Genomic DNA, 18,493 nt, shown 5'->3' on the forward strand with positions numbered 1-18,493 from the left:
CAGCGTTGTATTATTGAAATCCCGTCATAGTTTCTTCACTCTTTGTATAGTCATTTAAGTAATAAACTCGAAAAAAATAAAAACTTTACACTCGTTTCAAAGTCAATGATTTGAACATTTTTTTAAAAAATGGGTTTGAAATAACGATTGTATTCAATTCTCTTGTCATTAAAGATGCTTTAGCATACAGATCATGTTTGTCATGCAATCGGTTCTATCGGAAATGCGTCTACAATGTCCATGATCAAAAACTGTGAGTCACAACATGATGAAATCATGTCAATGTCGGGTATGCTCTGGAACGGGCACCTGATCCCTGTATGCTGCCGCATTAAGGTTTCCCTGGATGACAACGAGTCGGGATAGAGCATGACCGTTGATAGCACCCCAAACCATAACGCTACCGCGTACGCAACAGTGGGCATTGCGTTCTCCTCGTCTTCTCCAAACTCTACCCCTTTCATCATGAAAGGTTAATGTCAACCTTACTTCACTAAACACAACCCTATTCCAATCTCGCTGGGTCCACCTCAGAAGACGACGTTGGCCCTCGATGGAAACGGGAGAGAATTGGTCCACGATATGGTCGCCGTTCATGAAGACGAGCAGAGCGCAGGCGATTTCGAATGGTTTGGGCACTCGACAAGCTGAGTCGCCTTTTATGGCAAGCATGGGTTGCTGAAGGCCTATTCTACCCCCCAGAGACCATATGCTAGATTATTATCTAAAGTGAAGCAGAACACACTGTCAACAGTTCGTAAAGTTTTATTCGACAATCCCGAGCGCACTCTGACATGAAATACGAGTCCGATAAAAAAAAATGAGCCTCCCACAAACATGTATGATACATATCTGGTATCAAAACCAGTGCATTTACTAGTGTCATTATATATGTATATGTTTATTTTCTGCCAAGATTAAATACTGTGTGTATTACATTTGGCATCGTAGAAAAGAAATACACTTTGGTCCATCATGCATAGTGTAATAAAGTATACCTTTTGCCCCCCAACTTTTATAACGTCCTCGTTCGGTGCCAACTGACGACCTCTTCCAGTGACGTGTCAGCTACCAAAGGTTATACAGAATGACGTAATGCAAAATTGGCGATCAAATACTGTCAGTGCCGTAATTTGATCTTTTGGCGAAGCATCTTAAAATTATCATCCAAGAGATAAGAGCTAACAATGAAAATAAATGACTATGATTACCAAGTCATTTTGACGTCATCGGTTATCACGGCGTCACAATAAAATGACATCACTTATTTCTCTCCTACTGAAGCTTGTTAGCAGTAGTTTCTACTCTCAACACAGGGGAGGTTTTGGTTTTATTTAACATTTGTGCTGTATTTTTATGTACGCACAGATAATCTAACCCTAGTGTCAGACTGTGGAAATTCCTTAATCTATAAATAGAAAGTCAACCCAATATTGTTTATCCCGGATATTCCCACTGTACTTACTAGAAGAGTTCATTACTATATGATTTGTTTGGATACATTTCGTTTATACCCGGTTGCAAATATACACGGGCACAGTTTTATATACACCCATCACAACACACTTTCACGAGTGTCAGGACAACGTACCTACCTCTCGAACCCCAACTGGGCCCAAGGCAACTTGCAAATCGTTGTGCAAGACACAGTTTACGTGTTAACGGTGACCGTGTTTACAGTTTTATCCATTAAGTGGAAGCTGGTTAAATATGAAGATTGTCTACAGCTGTCAAATGATTATTGATTGCAACTTAACATCAACTTGAACAACAGAACGTCCATCTTATTGACACATTGTTTACGAAACTGATCCAGGTCCACGAACTTGACGAAGCGATCAGTGGCACTGGCAGCTGTTTCCGTGTTGAAAGCAATGGCCGAGGGTGGCGCCACGCCCACCTTCAAAGACGAACGTTTTAGCAGCAACTTGGAGGAGCAAAATGATGAGGTTTGTCTATACCCGGATTTTATGTCAACTGTCAAATGTCAGAACGGAAACTTCTAATGGCAATGACAGATATAAACAAACTGTAAAGGGGGGTAACTCATGCACGTTTGTCAACCCGTGCCCTGTGCACAGTGGCTCAGAACTATCTCCACACAAAATATATTATGAATTTTATATGAAACGGCACCAAGAACATTTTGCTCTAGTGATCACGTGACAATACCAAGGCAATTAGTTTCAGTCAGTGGTAGTCTGTGTATTAGAAAATGTAAAACATTAAGTGTCAAGAATACTTATGAACTAAGATAAATACCTTCATAAATCTTACAATTTCACCCAAACCGGCCCCACACCCGAACTGGCCCCTGGGTAACAGTATTGATAGTTATGGTAATTATCTTTAATGAATAAAGATTACAAACAGGCAAAATGTCAATATTAATGCCTCTCCCCACATAATATTGAATATACAGTCACACTCAGACGTCACACATTAATTAAGGAAAACGAAACACATCCAGACTGATGATGATGGCTACCAAGTGAAGTTAGACTTAGACTGATAATAATGGTACAGTCTTTATTAAGGTTGTTAAATATCGGTGTTATTTTTCGTATTTAGAGAATCGATTTGTTTCTTGAATATAATTATACACTGATTGTTCTGAAGATAACGTTTTTTGTTCCTTGACATGCAAAATTGACTTGAAAACGCAACACAGTAAGTGTTCATAGACAAGAAACACCACATCAACACACATCATCATGGGAAAAGCATGATTCACGTGCTGCTTGCTAGGCTGGGGTGAGCGGACCACGTGGGTTGGCGGGATTGGTTGGGCTAGCTTGTGTGGCTCAGAGTTAGTTAGTTTTTGCTGTTAGTGATTAGATTTTTTATACACTCTGTGGAGTTTAGCAGATAAAATTCAAATCTGCATAGCCTGAAATATTCGTTCAGGCCACTAGTTTAGCAGAAGTCATTTAACATATAGGAAATTCTCATATTTTAATAGTTTGAAAAGTAAGAGTCATTCACATTTAGTTTGTTGAGTTCAAGTTTTATCATTTTTTATCGTCTTAGGTTATAAATGTTATCATCCTGAGTTGTTTTAAGAAAAATTTTAGTTGTTCATTTGAACACTGATGTTGTTAGATTACTACCTTCAGTGTCATTAAATCAGCAATCACTGTACAGAATAGTTTTGATGTCAAATCCTTTGGCATATAAGTATTTGGTTAGTCTCAAGTGATTAAATCGAGGACACACCAGAAAATAATGAAATGGGCCCTCTCTGGGATTGGCCACAAGTGCAGGAATTCAGTTCAGACAGATAGAGATTTTAATTAATTTAAAATATATATACAGACATAAAGATTTCAATTAATTCCTTATATACATACAGACGGAGAGATTTCAATTAATTCATTGTATACATATGGACAAAATCATGAACATGATCTATTTAAAGTGATATATGTCTTTTATAAGAATATACGCAAGGTGAAGATAACAGTATACGGTACCTTTGACACTGGGTGAACACAATCGATGTCCAGTAAACGCGCAGGCTAAGGACAACATGTAAATTAATTTGCACATGATAATCCAAACATACAACACAATCAGTGTCAAGTAAGAGCATATGCTTAAGACAACATGTACATTAATTTGCTCATGATAATACGTTCAAAGAAATATAAAACCAACACATTCACTTTAATCGCTCAGTGTGATGTGGTAAAATAAGAGTTTAGTTTGGAGCTGAAGAATGTTTTACTTTTCATAATGTTAGCAGAATTCCTACTGTGAAAGGTGGTTAAGGTGTGTTGAAAATATTGACAAATGTTCCACACATGGAAACGTGAGCAAATATGAAGGACGACAAAATCTGTGAATTCCTTCCTGGAAACATTGGCAGAACAAAGGTGGAATGTGAATTCATGATGTGGTATTTATGTGCTAGTCTTATATAGGATTAATATGTCAATTCTGTGGATACGAAACACCTAGATGTAAGTGCACGTGTAATTGGAGTGTAACATTGTATCGTTTCGCAATCGATCGTTTAGATTCTTACAATGACTACAGAGGATGTCCTCTACCACGGTATCCCCAACAAAAGGAGCACTTGCATCTTCACTCGCCTCTCATCCACACTAATATTCGCAAATATATATTTTCAAACATCGATATTACATACGCACACATGCGATGAAACCACCAGGTCCTTTAATCTTGGGTTTAATTGTCCTTCATTCCTGACAGAACAACTTAAGGCATGTTTGCACATAATAAATGTAATAATGCTTATTTTGTTTTGTACATATACAGGTGCTTGCTCTACAGTCTATCTATGAAGGAGGGGAATTTGAAAGACTGAAAGTTTTAAGTTCACCATCTGAAGAAAAGGAAGGTTTCTACACATTACATGTAAGGAATATCCATATACCGAGCATGAACAATACCTTTTTGCACATATATTGGCTAATTGTGTTTATGATGGGATATATACTCATTTGTAAAGAGATCTGCAAAGTTTCAGGATAGAATGGGTCCACAGCAACCCATGCTTGCCACAAAAGGCGACTATCCTTGTCGTAAGAGGTGACTTATGGGATCAGGTGGTGACATTTGCTGACTTGGTTGACACATGTCATCATTTCCCAAAAACGCAGATTGATGCTCATGGTGTTGATAACTGGATTGTCAGGTCCAGACTCGATTATTTACAGACCACTGAAATGTAGCTGAAACATTGCCGAGTGCCGCCTAAAACTAAACCCACTCACTCATATGTTAATATAGGTAACAGTTATGGGACTATCTGTGCCATCCTCTGCACAGAATTGTTTGAAGTTTTCTTTTTTTTATTATGTAGTAAGGGATCCCAATTCTACAATCCACCATGACATAATTATCTACTTCCATCAAGTGGGAGTCAGCATTGTTTGGTTCTGTCTACTGTGCTGAATGTTTCAGGTTTCAGTTCCCATCACTACAGATGAGCAGAACATCAAGGTAGATATCCTTATGCCTGTCAAGCTCAAGGAAACAGCCAGTGCTGGACCAGCTCCCCTTCCTGAAGTTGGCAAATGTGTTAACTTAATGCGCTCAGACTCTGGTAAGCAAGTTTAATCAATCTTATTGGTGAAAAAATTGAAAAAAAGTTTTAGCTGAGTTATATTTGCACTGTGGAATACAGCATTCACCCTAAAAAATATTCACAACCGAGCACTGCCCTTGGCATCCTGGATATTTCACTGGAGATATTGAATCAATGATCTGAAGTTTAAATTGTTGACTTGTGTAGAATCAGTGAATAAAGATAGGTATGTTGTATTATGAAATTCACAGTAGAAGCTGTGCTGTGAGAAAACAGCCTTTGAAGGAACAAAGACCAAACAAAGCACATTTTCATCAGAGTGAAAAAATGAGCAAGCCTATTGAATGATACAGTATTAAACCAATGGTATTGTAATGATGAATGGCAGGTGGCCAGATGCTTGAGATAGGTATTGAATAAATGTTGATGTTATTCGATTATTCAGTTTCATGAAATCATTCTGACTGCAGGTCAGAGATGGATTGGATCTTTCAACGTGAAGTACTTATCTCCCCTTACTCTGCAAATGGTTCTTCCTGCAACTTACCCTTCCCAGAGTTCCCCATTGTTCACTCTGTCATGCGCATGGTTGACAGCCAATCAGCTTGCTGCTTTGTGTGGTCAGCTGGATGTGTTGTGGCAGGAGTCTGAGAATCTCCCTGTCATCTTCACCTGGGTTGACTGGCTGGAAAATAACATCTTCAGGTACTATTTTATCCCCTGGTGGGATTTTGTTGCAGAATAGGTGTGACTGGCTGCAATATATGACCTGGTTGGTATAGTGTGTACTCATTGCAAAGGCCATCATTGTTTGCTCATACTGACTGAATTATTTACCAACCCAAGAACTATTGCAAAGAATTAATTAATGAGAGCTGTATATTCATAACTGTTCTACAGGTGTTACTTTATTAACTGATCTGACAAGTGACTAATTGTAAAGGCTTATGTGCCATGTCTTAGAGATGCTCAACTGACTGGATCATTTTCAGTCATGATGATATAGCTTGAAAGCTGTAAACTGCTGTAAATGCCTCCTCCTTCTAAAATGGCCATATCGTGATACACTTATAAATGAAAGAATTGCTCTCATATTTAAAAAATATGGAACTGAAGTAATTGGTAATTACCACTTACAGCCACCTTGGTATCCAGGACAATGTCCTGCTGATGCCCGTCGGGGAGGAGGAGGACCAAGCAGACCACAGAGCACTGCCTGATTGTACAGACCTGGGGCAGGCAGTGTCAACAATGTTACAGTGAGTATAGCATACTGTGTCCATATTGTTACAGTGAGTATAGCATACAGTGTCCATATTGTTACAGTGAGTATAGCATACAGTGTCCACATCGTTACAGTGAGTATAACATATAATGTCCACCATGTTACAATGAGTATAGCATACAGTGTCCACATCGTTACAGTGAGTATAACATATAATATCCACCATGTTACAATGAGTATAGCATACAGTGTCCACACTGTTACAGTGAGTATAACATATAATGTCCACCATGTTACAATGAGTATAGCATACAGTGTCCACATCGTTACAGTGAGTACAACATATAATGTCCACCATGTTACAATGAGTATAGCATACAGTGTCCACATCGTTACAGTGAGTACAACATATAATGTCCACCATGTTACAATGAGTATTATAAGCATACAGTGTCCACATCGTTACAGTGAGTATAACATATAATGTCCACCATGTTACAATGAGTATAGCATACAGTGTCCACATTGTTACAGTGAGTATAACATATAATGTCCATCATGTTACAATGAGTATAGCATACAGTGTCCACATCGTTACAGTGAGTACAACATATAATGTCCACCATGTTACAATGAGTATAGCATACAGTGTCCACATCGTTACAGTGAGTACAACATATAATGTCCACCATGTTACAATGAGTGTAGCATACAGTGTCCACATCGTTACAGTGAGTATAACATATAATGTCCACCATGTTACAATGAGTATAGCATACAGTGTCCACATCGTTACAGTGAGTACAACATATAATGTCCACCATGTTACAATGAGTATAGCATACAGTGTCCACATCGTTACAGTGAGTACAACATATAATGTCCACCATGTTACAATGAGTATAGCATACAGTGTCCACATTGTTACAGTGAGTATAACATAGTGTCCACAGTGTTACAGTGAGTTTAATATGCAGTGTCCACATTGTCACAGTGAGTATAGCATACTGTGTTAACATGGTTACAGTGAGTGTAACATACAGTGTTCACATTGTTACAGTATCACATACATTGTCCACATTGTTATAGTGAGTATAACATTCAGTGTCTACAATGTTACAGTGAGTGTATTTTACAGTGTCCACATTGCCACAATGAGTATACAGTGTGTCAACATTGTTACAGTGAGTGTAATATACAGTGTCCACTCTTTTACAATGACTACAAGGCATACAGTGTCCACATTGTTACAGTATCACATACATTGTCCACATTGTTACAGTGAGTATAACATTCAGTGTCCACATTGTCACAGTGAGTGTAACTTACAGTGTCCACATTGTTACAGGGAGAAAACAAACAGTGTCCACATTGTTGCAGTGAGTATAACATACAGTGTCCATATTGTTACTAGGAGTATGACAATATTAACACACAGTATCCACATTGTTGCAGTGAGTATAACAGCACTTCCTGATTATACAGCCCTAGTGCAGGCAGTGTCCATGTTGTTATTGAGTGCATACTGTGACAGTGTCTGAATTTGTTACAGTTCATATTACAGCATCAAGGTTCTAGATTATGAATGTACCTGAATGAGAATCTGTGGGGAAACTTGTGATCCTGCTCAACATTTTCCTATGGAGTGATTTGTGCAAGTATGAAATGATACTTATTTTCAATGAAGTATGGGTCTGATATTTATTTCAAGTAATATAGGTATCATTTTTAAAAATATGAAAAGTAATTGTATATTTTCAGATTCAATCAAGTTCAAACAGACATAGAATTTTACCGTTCCAACCACGAGTGCCATGTTTGTTATGAAGAATTGCCAGGGAATCAGTTTTACCGAATGAAGGATTGTGAGCATCATTACTGCAGAGACTGCATGACAGCATACTGTGAACATCATGTCACCTTGGGAACTGTAGAAAATCTCAGGTTGGAGCATACATGATGTCAACAAGTGTTTCCTCTTCCCACTGTGAGGTGGGGGTTGAGGGTGGGGTGTGTGTGTTTGTAGCCCAAGTCAGGTGATTAGAGACTATTTGCTCATCATGCTGAAAACCCAAGTTTAATTCCACATCAGCACAGATTATGTCACAGAAACCCATCACTGGTGTCCCCTGCCATAATATTGGAATGCCATTCAAAGCTGCAAAAACCCAATTCACTGGGTTTTTTTAAAAATAAGATGGATCCCAAACCACTTGTGGTTGTCACCATTGGTGGCTATATTGTCCTGGGTGATAACTTGTAGCCATATATTGATATAGGTACAGCAAGCTTTATAGAAATAATCCCATCCTGAACTCTGTCATGTTTATATGCTAACATTAGGGCAGTAATTCTAATTTAGGAGCTTCTTATGCTGCTACCTCGACTTTGTCATACTGGAGCTCAATATTTTAAACTCTTTCTGATAATTGCCAATGACTGTCACAGTGCTTTATTTCCAGGTGTCCTGACACAGACTGTGATGCTTTTGTTCCTCCCCACATCATACAGAGTGTCCTACCTGCTGATGAGTTTGATAGATGGGAGAGACTGCTTCTACAGGTTTGTCGTTTACAAGCTGTACCCATGCTTATCATAATTGTGATGGTATACAAGTACTGTTGCTTCTATGTTGTAGCCTTGCTTTAATTGTTTCACACATGCACATGGGAAATTATTATCTGTATCATTCCTAAGAAGAGGAGTGTATTGCCCAGGAGTTGATTCTGACTGTGGTATTTTCAGAAAACTTTGGAGAGTATGAGTGATGTGGAGTGGTGCCCCAGATGCAACAACCCTGTGATTCGAGAAGAGGAGGACCATTTGAATTTAGGGCACTGCACGACCTGCTTCTTTTCCTTCTGTACCTTGTGCAGGGACCCTTGGCATCAGGTGAGTGTGTGTAGCTGTGTAAGTGTGGAATCAGGTGAGTGGGTGTAGCAGTGTGGAATCAGGTGAGTGGGTGTGGCTGTGTGACATCAGATGAGTGTGTGCATGTGGCTGTGTAGGTGTGGCATCAGGTGTGTGGGTGTAGGTGTGGCATCAGGTGAGTGGGTGTAGGTGTGGCATCAGGTGAGTGGGTGTGGCTGTGTGGCATCAGGTGAGTGGGTGAGGCTGTGTAGGTGTGGCATCAGGTGAGTGGGTGTGTGACATCAGGTGAGTGTGTGTTTATGGCTGTGTAGGTGTGGAATCAGGTGAGTGTGTTGTGGCTGTGTGGCATCAAGTGAATGTGTGTGTGGCTGTGTAGGTGTGGCATCAGGTGAATGGGTGTGGCTGTGTGGCATCAGGTGAGTGTGTGTGTGGCTGTGTAGGTGTGGCCTGAGGTGTAGCTGTGTAGGTGTGGTATCATTTGACTGGGCATGGCTGTGTAGGTGTGGCATCAGGTGAGTGTGTATGGCTGTGTATGTGTGGAATCTGTTGAGTGTGTGTGTGGCTGTGTAGGTGTGGCATCAGGTGAGTGGGTGTTGCCGTGCAGCATCAGGTGAGTGTGTGTCTGGCTGTGCAGGTGTGGCATCAGGTGAATGTGTGTGGCTGTTTAGGTGTGGCATCAGGTGAAGGACTGGACTTGAATGCATCACATCAGGCGAGTGGGTAGGGTTCACATGGCTGTGTTGGTGTGGCTGTGCATGACATTGGGTAGGTGGGTATGGCATCAGCTGAGTGGTTGGGTATTGCTAGTAGTGAAGCCGTCGAAGGTGGATTGGTTTGAAGGAGTGACATGAACAACAAACTATTTCCTATAACCAGCATTTCAAACCATTATCCATTGTGATGACAATTTCAGGGAGAACCATGCCAAAGTGCAGAGGAGAAGCTAGATGCAATGGAGAGAAAGGCCCCGAGTGCTAATGATGTTGATCGTCAGAGATTGGAGGCAATCAAAAGGAAATTGGCTGAAGAGCTCAAAACAAAGTTAGAGATGGTTAAAAAATCAAGAGTATGTCCAAGTTGCAGGGTACCTATTGAAAAGATTGCGGGGTAAGAATATAGGTTGTTAAACCAAATTTATGTTGACCTACAATGTTAACCCTAAAAGAATCCACATTGATGACTTCCTGTATAAGTGCATCAATGGTATAGAGTTATGTCCTTGAATTACACGTCCAGGCATGTCAGAGAGTGGCCTGGTCTCATATGATCACATGAAGTTTTGGGTATCTAGGTTTACATCAAAAGGTTCCATACAGAAGCTAAAATATGCTGCACAGAGATATATTAAGCCTGTGGTTAAGATGTTTGTGACCTCCAATGTTGATCTGTTAAATGGAGCGTCTGCCTTGGGAGCAGACGATCATAGCTTTGATCAGTGACTTCTCATACCAAAAGAGATTCAAAACAGTACTTTTCCCCAGCCATGTAATCATATAATTACAGCTGGATTGGAGTGTGAACATAGAGTCTGTGTTACGTCGGTTAAATTAAGCTCAAGCTAGAACTGTCAAAAAGTCCTTAGAAGTACAAGCAGTCATACAAACAATCCTAAATGTCCTTTATTTGTGTGGTGTCCTGTGCTGATGCAACTCTCCCTCCTGAAGGTGTAACAAGATGACGTGCCGCTGTGGAAAGTCCTTCTGCTGGCTGTGTGGGAAATCGATAACAGGATATGACCATTTTTATAGTGGTTCATGTGGACTGTCTGACACACAGATGAGGGTTGTAACACCAGCAAAGGAATTACCAGACGTAAGTTCCACAAATATACTGGTTCAGGCTTCTTGGTGGTCTGGTTGAAACTATCCCATCCCCATTGCCATGTTGATTGTACCCTGTCTATCACATGTATGTTGTTCACTAAACTAATGATAATGATGTCTGCTCCTGCCTACTCAGAGCAAATTGCAAAACCAGGCTTACCAGGTATCTGTAGCAGTTTAGCAAATTAATTCTCTTGAACATCCAAGTTAGAATTGCTTTTTTAAATAACCTACTATTAGGATTGGTTGGTCAGACTTGCTACCTTGATTAATGCATGTTTATATTGTGTGGAACGATGTTACCATGGTTACTGATGACATGAATAGTAAGTTTGATGTATCATAGGAATGGAGAATAATCGACATGATAGTCCCACTGACAGTTGTGTACCATGTTTATTCTGATTAGATGCTTTAAAACCTCACTAAATGTATTTTGATATTTCAGGCTGTCTTGCTGATAGAGGCAACATTGCAAGTAAATCCTGATGCCCGGAAACTTGTCTGTGCTTGTCCAACTTGTGGTCAAAGGAATTTGAAAAACCAGAGAAATAATCACATTAAGTGTTGGGGTTGCAAATCAAATTTCTGCTTCCTGTGCAAAAAAAGAATTCTGGGAACAGTAACAGCACACTTTACCGCCGGTTTGTGTGAGCAACACTCCTAACAGAAATTCCTCTCCTATATGGAGCGAGTGAGTGACTGAGTCCATGGCAACTTAATTTTGGATTCATGTTCAAAGTGATAAACGTCAAGAACATTCACAAATAAATATATATGTTTTAAGTGGATAGGTGGAGTCAGAAAATATTTATTGTACATTTAAAAATCTTTACTCCTAGTATATTTAAAACCAAAAACTGTGATAATATACTGAACAGTAAAAGAAATGCAACTCTGGCTTTTTGTCTAATTTTCAAACAGAAGACATAAACATGAATGCTTACTTTTATGAGACTTCATTATTTTTAAAATTGTGGGTTTTTTGCCGTTCAGTATAGATATTAATTACTGATACATGTTGATAGATGTTTACACCATGTTTCGACAAATACATATTCAGTATGTAATGAAATTTATGCAAATCTGAATGCTTCTTACTCCTGTTGTGTTTATCTGGACATACTGAATAATTTTGTCACATCACATACTTGGGAGATAGTTCATAACACAGTTTCCAATAAATATTTTACCTTTTACTGATAACCATGTAAAAATCGACTCACCTGATGCCACACCCAGACATGTCTACACAGCCACTGCCACTCACCTGATGCCACACCCAGACATGTCTACACAGCCACTCCCACTCACATGATGCCACACCTACACTGCCACACCCACTCACCTGATGCCACACCCAGACATGCCTACGCAGCCACTCCCACTCACATGATGCCACACCCAGACATGTCTACACAGCCACTCCCACTCACATGATGCCACACCCAGACATGTCTACACAGCCACTCCCACTCACATGATGCCACACCCAGACATGTCTACACAGCCACTCCCACTCACATGATGCCACACCTACACTACCATACCCACCCACCTGATGTAACATGATTAGTTTACACAAGGGGCGGGCCTGGGTTCAGTTTCCCTGTTGGCTACAATGTGTGGAGCCCATTTCTGACGCCCCCCTGACATGTTACTGCTATAACATTGCAAAAAGCGGCGTGAAGCCATATCCACTCACAAGTTTACTCAAATTTTATAATGCAGTTATGTCAACTGCTGACCATTATTCTTGAAATACTGTTCATTATAAAAGCAAAACACTTCTTACCCATGTGGTGTATGTCCCAGATATGCTTAATGAATATGTAACATCCATTATTTACATACTGTAGAGAATGGCATATATTTGTAAAGTGGAAAAACATCCAAAGTTTTTTGTGACCTGGTAATAGTGAAAATCAATAGATTGCATAATGGTATGCAGTTAGAAACAAGATTTTGCTGTTGACAGCAGATAAACAAAGTAAGTGTGTTCTCTGCAAGTCATTTTATGCCAGTGCCACTAATGTGAACAATTACCGTTCTTCATCTTGAGAACATTTGTCCCACTGAGAACAGAACAAATACAATGGAAGATAGACAACTCTGTTGAAATACCTCCTGTCCCACTTTGTGGCTTGTGATGTGACAAAAACCAGCATTTGAAGTTACTGTTGATATACACTGTGTTCACACTGTAATTACAGCTATACATAGAAATCAATCGTCATATGTTCAGTAAATTGTTACCTTGGTTACAAGTTGTTTCTTGCATATATTCATTAAAGTGAACCATCATTGAATCTCATGGTACAGATCAGTCTGTCAAGGATCTGTAATTATAGCATTTCCATGATGCAAGTGTGCAAGTGTGCCCTGAGTGAGTGAGTGAGTGAGTGAGTGAGGTTTTACATTGCTTTGAGCAATATCATGTTGGTTGATTTGCTCTGAGTGAACTTAGTTTAACATCACTTTGAACAGTTCATAATTCATGGTTATAGGTGGGGTGGATGATTATAAGTGTGTGTGTCTGTGTGTGTGTCTGTGTGTCTGTGTGTGTGTCTGTGTGTGTGTGTGTGTGTGTGTGTGTGTGCGTGCGTGCGTGCGTGCGTGCATGCATGCTCACATATCTAAAATACAATATGGGTGAACCAGAATTTAGACCCACAATCCTAGGGTTCTGTCATGCCGAAGGGAGACAACTCCTCATATTGCATCAGTTTAAGAAATTTCTACTAAAGGACCAACACTTCTCCAATGGTTGGTCTGAAAACCGAGACCATTTAAGTCTTGTTAGCAGAAGTAAAATGAACAATTACACCAAAAAATCTTCACCGTTTTATTTACAGTTGATACATTAAAATCAAAGGAAGTTCATTTCTTCAAAGAATCAGCTGTGTTGGCCATTTTGAAGTTTGGTTAGACCATCAGCATACTGAAACTGGTCACTGTTTTCATACTCGCTCATATCGAGAGCAACAACACAGCTCTCTTTCACAACCTGTTCTTTATCCTTTAGGTACTTCTGTAAGATGTCCATACACTCCTCTGTTGCTATGGCACCCAAAGCCTCAGCACACTCATGTCTCACCATAGGGTTCTCTTCAGTGTCCTTCAAGTTCTCCACCAGTTGTTGTGTACATGCAGCATTCTGCATTTGCCCCAGAACATATGCAATTTCATGACGAAAAAGTGCACTCTTGCATTTCAAACCTGCAATAATACATATGATACAAAATATAAACAAAGGGGTTTTTTTTGTCATGTTAGAGGTACCATCATACATGAAACTAAAAACCTTGAAAATGAACTACTTATTATTTTTGTTGGGTAAAAATTAGTGGAAATGTAATAATTTTCCTCTTTTCCATAAATAAACTAAAACCTAAATGATTACTGTGATTACGTGACAAAAAATCACAAAATGATTTGATGCTTATTTATTCTCTTCAATAACTTTCAAAGAAAACGCTTGAATCCACTTGCAGTTACATCAGAAACATATCACTTAATGAAATTTAAAGACCTGCTTAAATAGTACAGATAGTTAGGACAATGAAGGAGAGAGTGACAAGCATGGTTAGCTATATGACTTTTGGCGGAAAAGTATTCAAGGGAGGCAACTCGTGGGTGAGCGAACTTTTATGTCCTCTTCCAAGGGAAATACATATCAGTCAAGTGTTCCACTATGATTCACATTGAAGGAGATAAGCATAACAAGCATAGTCAGGCTAAGGAAAAATAGTACAGACATCTACCTTCAGCAAGTGCCAGCACAGACTGATTGCTCCCATCATTACGGAGTGAGAACATGGCTCGATATCTGTCAAACAGAGGCCGTGTCTCGTCCAGCAAAACTGTCCGTAGACTGGGTACATCAGTTTCGGCATTAGGAGGTGCTGGGTCGACAGATGCATAGGGGTTCTTGGAGAGCTTCTCTCCCTTGGAGCTGTGTAGCCACTCAACTCTCTGAACCGCCAGTTGACACGTTTCAGCAACCTGTGGATATCATGACAAAGCATGAATCTAAAATTCAAAGCTAACTTCTCTTGAATGGTATATTGATACTTTGTTCATAGCTAGAATGTGTTTCAAATCCTTTTTTTCATCAAGCAGAGATATCTTAAAATTGCATTTAATGTTATAATGTGAAAGTAAGAGTTAAAGACTCTTTACTGGTATTATTACCAATAAAAGTTAAGCATAAAGTTAATAATAACTTCACAGCACATATAGGGGAGTCCAACTAGTGCTGACATTCACGGGTGCCAGGCAGGTTCAAACTGAGTGAGTGAGTTAAGTTCTATGCTGCTTTTAGCAATATTACACCAATATCACAGCTGGGGACACCAGAAATGTGCTTCACACACTGTACCCATGGCCCATGAATCCAACCCTGGCCTTCAGGAAAATAAACAAATGCTTTAACCACTACCCCACTATCCCAGGTCCAGATTAAAGCCTGATCAGTCTCATAATCTACAGGTATCTGGACATGTCATATATACACGCACTGACAATGACTAAAAAATAGCATGGTTACAGATCAAGGAAAAGTTTGAGACATTTCTTTGGAGTGAAAACAGTTGTGTTTCTTTGAATGTATGAATGATCTCAAACATTTTGTGAATAAGTTGTATGCATGCATACATGCAAAACATTGTGCCATGACAAAGGTCCTTGACCAGATAAATGCATGTACACACTGACAGGGATTGGGAAAGGCAGGGGCTATGGGCCATTTTGCACATTAGAATAAAAACACTCTTGGGTAACCTGACCCTAACTGGTTGATATGCATGTCTTCAGAAACAATGAAAAATGATCTAGTGCTTGTTGCATGTAGCAATCACGGAGTCATCAGTCTAGTTACACTCTATACTTGCTGCAGCTGCAAGCATTGGTTGATTTGTTTAACCCAGATTTGATCATTTGCAAGCAGTTTTAATCATGTTGACATATGTATGTTTTGCTTTTGTTTGGCATGATAATATTCTATAAACAACTGAGTTTGGATGAGACAATTCATTGACCAATAGTATGTACACTGTTGTTGGAGTACAAGGATGTGTCAACTAAGTCCAAGTCCCTTATGACAAACATACTGAAGACCAGTTCTTACCTTCATCTTAAGGGGTACTGCTAACACAGAATCTAACTAATTACAAATATAAATCCCAAGAAAGTCTGGTCCAAACTTTATTCACAATTAGCTGTCATCAACAGTTGTAAACAATACTCAAGACATTACAGACAAACAAAGACTAAACATATTGTCTTCAGCTGATAGGGAGTATAAATGGCAATTTGACCTACTTTCCTTATACAACTGTACACACCTCTATCACAGGATCCTCGGCATACTGTTTCAGAAGAGGCAGGACACTCTCACATCCAATAGCTCCAAGGGCTTCACCTGGTAGGGTAAAAATATCATTTGTCTTCAGGATTTACCATGTTTACCAGCTAAATAAAACACTCAAATGCCAGTTTCCAATGCTTACCTGAATTTTGAAGCAATAATAGTTGGAATGAGACAATTCTTATTCCCCACCAACTAAACAACAAGTTAAAATACTTGAACATTTGATAAGGTGAAATATGAAACAAAGAAATTCTTAAACCAATGACAAAATGTCCCCAAAGGAAAATTTCTAAACATTCATTGAAAGTGTGAATGTTGATAAGTTCTGTCATAAATGTCTTCCTGATAATGGACATAATTCCTGATTACAAATTAATAAAACCTGACCGGAGTACTTTGGATGTCTTTGTCCATCAAAAATAATATTTCAACAACCAATGTTAAGCTGTTGTTGTCAGATAAAGAGCATGAAAAGCATGAGATTTGTGCAAACACTGATAGCGTGACAGGAGTAATTTTACAAACTGCATGTTGTGACAGTGTCATCAAAAATGTCATTGAATTTGATCTTCAACAGGTCACAACTAATCTAGGTAAATAGCACCATGTCAAATGTCATCAAATCAAATGGCAAAAACAGCACCATACTTATCTCATGTAATACATTTTCACGATTTTGCACTCCCTGATTACAAACAATAAGCTTTGGAATTGCTCTTTCAACAAAGACAGCAACTGCTCTAAAATTTCTGAGCGAGTTGACTAAATCTTCATCCCTCAAGTAAAATTATGTGAAGAAGTACATATCGAGATGTTATCTTGGTTATTACTTATTACATTACTTTCGTCAACAGTTGCTAATTTGAATACACAACATGTTTTGGAATTCTAGCGAGGCATTTAGAAGTTGGAACTCAAGTAAAAGGGAAATATTTTGGATTGACTTTCCAGCATTGTCCAGGCACTGGGGACGCACAGGTACCAAGGAGCATCCCTCCCTAGTGCCTAGGCAGTCATTTAGGTCATTACTGGCTATTACCCACATCTGCTAATCATTTCTATAAACTCTTCCCTTGTGTAACCAATGCCTATTTTCCATACATAACATCTCATTCATCTCCTGTTTTTTATCCAATTTATTATAATATTGTATATACATGCAACACTGGCTTCTTGTTCAGTTAGTTCATACACTCATTGATGTATCTTGTTTGTTTCATTTCACCCAATGAAAGGGCAAAGAATAGCCTAGAAATGTTGTGACATACAACAAAGCAGAAGTTGTCATCCATAATATTTGCCTGTTACCATGTTTTTGTGACATGTTTTTTTTCTTCATCATGACATTTCAGAGCTAATTCAAGTGTTACTCCTTCAGCAGGTGAATGCACAGACTTGATAGATATCATGTGTATGCCTACAACTTGTTTACATAATGAAAGGAAGAAATATAATAACAGCACAAAGATGATAACCTAATCATGCGGTAATTAGATAGGATTAACCAACGTCAAATATTATGTAATCCATAAATCGTGCCATGCATCTATTTTCGTCCAACTAATAAATGCCTTCCAAGAACTTCAACTGCTAACTTGGAGCCCCAAAAGAATGTTTCTTGATATTCTACAGTTATGCCGCTAATTTGATGTCATTCAAGCTACAAGCGTGACAGACAGCGCAACGTTTTGATCAATCACATTCATTCAATGACGTCTATGCCAAAAGTGCCATTATCACTTACCTGCTTCATGTCTGACCATTGGTTCTTGACTTTTATCTTCGAGGACTGTTGTCAGAATTGGTATTGCATATTTGTCCTGCATCTGTCCTAGACAATACGCCAACTCATGCTTCAGTAAAGCTGATGGGTCCGTAAAACACCGGGATATGCTGTCTATCGCATCTTTACCACCCAGGTTTCTCAACGTAAAAAGTGCTCGAAATCTATCATTTAGTGGTTTCTCGCTGTTTTCTAGGATTGATCCGACTTCTTTAACGGATTTTGAATCAAAAATTACGTCACTCATCTTTAAAGAACACAGCTGGTACTTCTTAGGAAAATGTACAAGCAGTATTTCACAATTCACATGTAAAAGTCGGCCATGTTGGGGACCAATTATTGTACAGATACAATGTTAGAAAGATGT

The 18,493-nt window shown here is 39.1% G+C and overlaps 2 protein-coding genes across 2 annotated transcripts; one reads left to right on the forward strand and one right to left on the reverse strand.

The window, feature by feature from the left end:
• The first annotated feature begins 1,457 nt into the window (after nt 1-1,457).
• LOC137290548 (E3 ubiquitin-protein ligase RNF14-like) lies at nt 1,458-13,236 on the forward strand. Its single transcript, XM_067821582.1, has 12 exons — nt 1,458-1,664; nt 1,817-1,949; nt 4,282-4,380; nt 4,930-5,071; nt 5,524-5,758; nt 6,193-6,312; nt 8,040-8,222; nt 8,741-8,840; nt 9,024-9,170; nt 10,063-10,256; nt 10,814-10,961; nt 11,421-13,236. The coding sequence occupies exons 2-12, from the start codon at nt 1,875-1,877 to the stop codon at nt 11,637-11,639; spliced, it is 1,662 nt and encodes a 553-aa protein (XP_067677683.1). The 5' UTR covers nt 1,458-1,664; nt 1,817-1,874; the 3' UTR covers nt 11,640-13,236.
• A 577-nt stretch (nt 13,237-13,813) lies between these two features.
• LOC137290809 (deoxyhypusine hydroxylase-like) lies at nt 13,814-18,460 on the reverse strand. The gene is made up of 4 exons (XM_067821944.1): nt 18,088-18,460; nt 16,318-16,394; nt 14,737-14,977; nt 13,814-14,191 (listed from the first exon to the last, which is right to left on the reverse strand). Exons 1-4 carry the CDS (start codon nt 18,371-18,373, stop codon nt 13,869-13,871), a joined length of 927 nt encoding a protein of 308 aa, XP_067678045.1. The 5' UTR covers nt 18,374-18,460; the 3' UTR covers nt 13,814-13,868.
• Between the last annotated feature and the right edge of the window lie 33 nt (nt 18,461-18,493).

Source organism: Haliotis asinina, chromosome 7 (assembly GCF_037392515.1).
Source record: "Haliotis asinina isolate JCU_RB_2024 chromosome 7, JCU_Hal_asi_v2, whole genome shotgun sequence".
In the NCBI taxonomy this organism is placed as follows: Eukaryota; Metazoa; Mollusca; class Gastropoda; order Lepetellida; family Haliotidae; genus Haliotis; species Haliotis asinina.

Excerpts from the sequence above, each read along its gene's own strand:
- LOC137290548 (XM_067821582.1), top strand. The coding sequence starts at position 1,875 with ATGGCCGAGGGTGGCGCCACGCCCACCTTCAAAGACGAACGTTTTAGC. Across the intron at positions 9,171-10,062 it reads GCAGGGACCCTTGGCATCAG|GGAGAACCATGCCAAAGTGC; the intron begins GTGAGTGTGTGT and ends TGACAATTTCAG. Across the intron at positions 10,962-11,420 it reads CAGCAAAGGAATTACCAGAC|GCTGTCTTGCTGATAGAGGC; the intron begins GTAAGTTCCACA and ends TTGATATTTCAG.
- LOC137290809 (XM_067821944.1), bottom strand. The coding sequence starts at position 18,373 with ATGAGTGACGTAATTTTTGATTCAAAATCCGTTAAAGAAGTCGGATCA. Across the intron at positions 16,395-18,087 it reads AATGGTCAGACATGAAGCAG|GTGAAGCCCTTGGAGCTATT; the intron begins GTAAGTGATAAT and ends TTACCCTACCAG. Across the intron at positions 14,978-16,317 it reads CCGAGGATCCTGTGATAGAG|GTTGCTGAAACGTGTCAACT; the intron begins GTGTGTACAGTT and ends TGATATCCACAG.